Here is a 3611-nt window from a genome sequence, read left to right as displayed (position 1 = left end):
CTTATTTGGTTTCGAAATGGTGCCCAGTAGATTTTTTAATTACTTTCTCAAGACGTTTAAATAGGAAAACGGCATGACAGATGTAAACATTTTTTACACAACAATTTGCAATCTCCCTCAAGGGTGAGAAATCATTTTCACAATGTTATGAATATTAACGTTCAACTATCCAGAGCAACGCAGCGTTTTTGCTCTGGGAGATGAACGTATGAGAATCTAATATGAGGAACAAATGCAAGAAGTGCATTTCAAAAGAAATACAATTCCGAAAAAGATGAATTCCAAAGAATTCCATACCTAAAATAAACCTAAAGCACAAACAAACAAATGATAAAATTAAAATGCAGCTGTGAATCGTAAAAAGGCAAACGGAAACATTGCCGCAAGCATTAAAATTATATTAATTTAAATAATCTAGATACAACACGTCGCATAAAAATAATATTTTTATCATAATGCGCTACTCATGTCCAGGGAAATATTTTATTAACACAAAGTAACCATTTAAAAGATATGAGGAATGAATGCAATCAAACGAAAATCAAATAGAAAGAAACCACATATACATATATATATATAAACATTAGAAATTCTCGAATTGTTGGGGAAAAGGGAAAATGTCATGTTACCATTGAAAGTACAATTATAAACACTGCAGCAGTAAAGTAAATGCATTGACTAGGCCCGTACACCGCAAGCGAATTAACGGAATTAACTGCGTTATTGTTAACGCAACCATGCCACGTTAATTAATACGCGCAATGCTAAAGCATGGCAAAGCACGGCATTCAACGTCCAACACGGATGAAGGGCTATTGTACAAAAAACCAACCAGAATAACATAAGAAATGAGATTTTCGAAATCTGCATTATTTAATGAGCTTATTTGATGATATACAAGACAATTACAATACGTTTGTAATTTTTTGAATTAAAAAATGGAAAACTGAAAAAGCAGTATCCAGCTCTTCTAAGATGTGCAGCGCAAATCATTTATGAGCAAATTACTGGGATGCACTTTTCATTTCATGAATTGAACGATTAGTAATTACAAGAAAACCAATGACTCATATCAGCTTCATCTTATGTGTGTATTTGTGAATATTCTCCACAACCCGCTCCAAACATTAAACGTACATTTCATAGCAAAGCAGTGCGCCTTCAACGCTTTGCTCATGCCCGTGCTAGCCACGTTAATCAAGCGAACAAACGCTACGCTATTGCTAACGCAACCATGCCACGTTAATTAATAAGTGCAGTGCATATAAAGCAACATATTGCATATAACATAACATAATTTGTAGCCAACATATTGTCTGTAGTGATACCTACATAGAACGTTGGTTAGTATAATTGTGAAAATGACTCACTATTTAACTATTGATGATGTTGAAGAGGAGACTTTATCGCGCTTGTTAACCGCTGTTCTTTCCACAGATTACTATGAAGATTGTGAATAACTGTGAAGTTGACATTTTGAAAAGTCGGTCAAGTTCAAGGAATTATTAATAGTCAAAATATTCAATGTAAAGTAATCTGACTTTGTCTGTAATATGATGTAAATTCCTTTTGGCTTAGTTATGGCGTATTGGCATAGAAACATTATGATAAACTTTTCTAACTGCTGAAAGTTATTATGATTTCATTGAAAGTTAATAAAGTATTGCATGTAGAATGTAGAATAATTCACTTTTTGAGCCATAATTGATTATTACAAACTTGTTGATTTTCGTTAATTTAAATTCCTTTCCATTTCTGTAATTTTATTATGATGTTAACAAATGTTTATTTATAACTGTTTATGGGTTTGTTGTTGATTTTATTTCAAGCTAAATTGCCGCCTTTTGTTGCACTGCACTTGCTCACCTGAACATCTGTTGCGCTGAACGCTGAATATGCTGCTGATCTGAAATATTGCAAGATTAGATTTTTGCAAATTAGCAAACACATAATAAAAAGATTCCCTCCCCCCCGCAAAACTGATATATTTGAAATGCGTTCAGAAATAGAGTATCTACATGTTATTTTTGTCGCTTCTGCTTAGACGTTCAGAAAAGCAGTGCACATTGAATAATCAGTAATTCATAAATAACATTTAAAATACGTTTAAATAAGTGGCCTTTTTGAAAACGGAACAAAATAAAAATTTCTTTTCATAAATGGCTAGCCCAACTCAAAAGCAAGAAAACTCCAAAGTTTCATTACAAATGAATGCGTAGTTGTCGATTGCAAAAATGCCGAAATGTCGAAATGTGTGAAAATTTTCAGAAATTCAAATTTCTGATATTTCCGGAAATAGGAAAATCATCAATTTTGAAAACACGTAACTCGCCGACTTTTTTATCGAATTTCTCCATTGTAAATTAATTGCATACTACAAAATAAGGTATATTATCGATTAAAATCAAAAAACATAAATTTGTTGGTTTGTTTTATTATTTGTGAAGCATCATTCATTTTGCATCATTCCTTCAGAATGGACTGCCTTGTTTTGGTCTTTTTTCATCTGTATGTGGTTCAAAAAAAATATATATTTTGAATTATCTTTGGTGTGATCATTTTACGTCTTTTTGCCTCCAACTGTAGATGCATACCATACGTGGTTACCCATGAAAATCAACAATGCACCTCACAATCCACACTGATGTATGACGCAATGAGTAACACAGGCTTTACCGCTGAAATTGGCTCTCGCGATACGCCCGCTGACTCTCAGCAGACGTTCTTCATCCATGAGTTCGTTCCACTGGAGTTGGCTTTGAGCACAAATTCACTCGTCTGACTCCCTCTGAGCCACTGGACAGTTCAGCTACGGGCCGATCAATTTCGTCATACTGCTCACTTACTGGAAGCTGAATGCTTCGTCCAAAACACGTACAGCACACGGTCACTCGTATCAAAGATTCAGTGACTTTCTGACAGCAACTTTTTGGAACTGGTGATATATCGTCAGTGCACTTTACGCCTTCCTTCTCTGGTGCTATTGTGATCCTTCATGGCAACAGCTAAAATTTCAAAATACACAAGTAAATGTTCAGTTCATCATTTTAGAGAGAAATTTGAATTTTGAATTATAATAAAGAATTCATTCATAATTAAAAGTTCTTCAAATCCTACAAACAGGTTGAAATAGCTGTTGAATGCTGTTCAGCAATTGAACGCAGAATTCAGTGGCCAAATTAGTGCAACAATAAAACGAGCAATATCGTCTACACACGCTACTAATAATACTATTAGTCACGTCAGTCAAGTGAACAAGCGCATTATTATTAATAATGCGAATAACTTGAAGAAAAAAGCAAATTTGCATAGTGCTAACGTGCCATCGTTATTCGACTTGGTCTAATTGCGCTGATAATCTGAACGCTGAGTGCCATTTTTCTATTCCAAAAATGAATATCAACCTCATCTTGATAAGATCACTGAAAACTTTAAATAAAAAAAAAATAACATTTTCCACATGTCTCAACTTGAAATAAATCGTTTGGGGGAAAGGGAGGGGAGGGGAAAGGACTTTTCCTATATTTTTCTAAAATTCACGAGTTTACCACAACGTATGTTGTTTTGCATGAAAATACTTCACCACATCTTCTTTCTGTCTTTGGGAATAA

The 3611-nt window shown here is 34.1% G+C and overlaps 1 protein-coding gene across 1 annotated transcript; it reads right to left on the bottom strand.

The window, feature by feature from the left end:
• Nucleotides 1-1441: 1441 nt before the first annotated feature.
• On the bottom strand, nucleotides 1442-3409 carry Tsp_04429 (putative group XIIA secretory phospholipase A2). Its single transcript, XM_003375195.1, has 3 exons — nucleotides 3405-3409; nucleotides 1867-1906; nucleotides 1442-1624 (listed from the first exon to the last, which is right to left on the bottom strand). Exons 1-3 carry the CDS (start codon nucleotides 3407-3409, stop codon nucleotides 1442-1444), a joined length of 228 nt encoding a protein of 75 aa, XP_003375243.1.
• Between the last annotated feature and the right edge of the window lie 202 nt (nucleotides 3410-3611).

This window comes from Trichinella spiralis (genome assembly GCF_000181795.1).
Source record: "Trichinella spiralis strain ISS 195 chromosome Unknown Scfld5, whole genome shotgun sequence".
Taxonomy (NCBI): domain Eukaryota; kingdom Metazoa; phylum Nematoda; class Enoplea; order Trichinellida; family Trichinellidae; genus Trichinella; species Trichinella spiralis.
Note: the sequence above shows the minus strand (reverse complement) of the source record. Positions and strands in the feature narration are given on the sequence as shown.

What these genes read in the sequence shown, in the direction of transcription:
- Tsp_04429 (XM_003375195.1), bottom strand. An exon ending in TCAGCGCAACAGATGTTCAG is followed by an intron (nt 1,625 to 1,866) that starts GTGAGCAAGTGC and finishes AATAACTTTCAG; the next exon opens with CAGTTAGAAAAGTTTATCAT.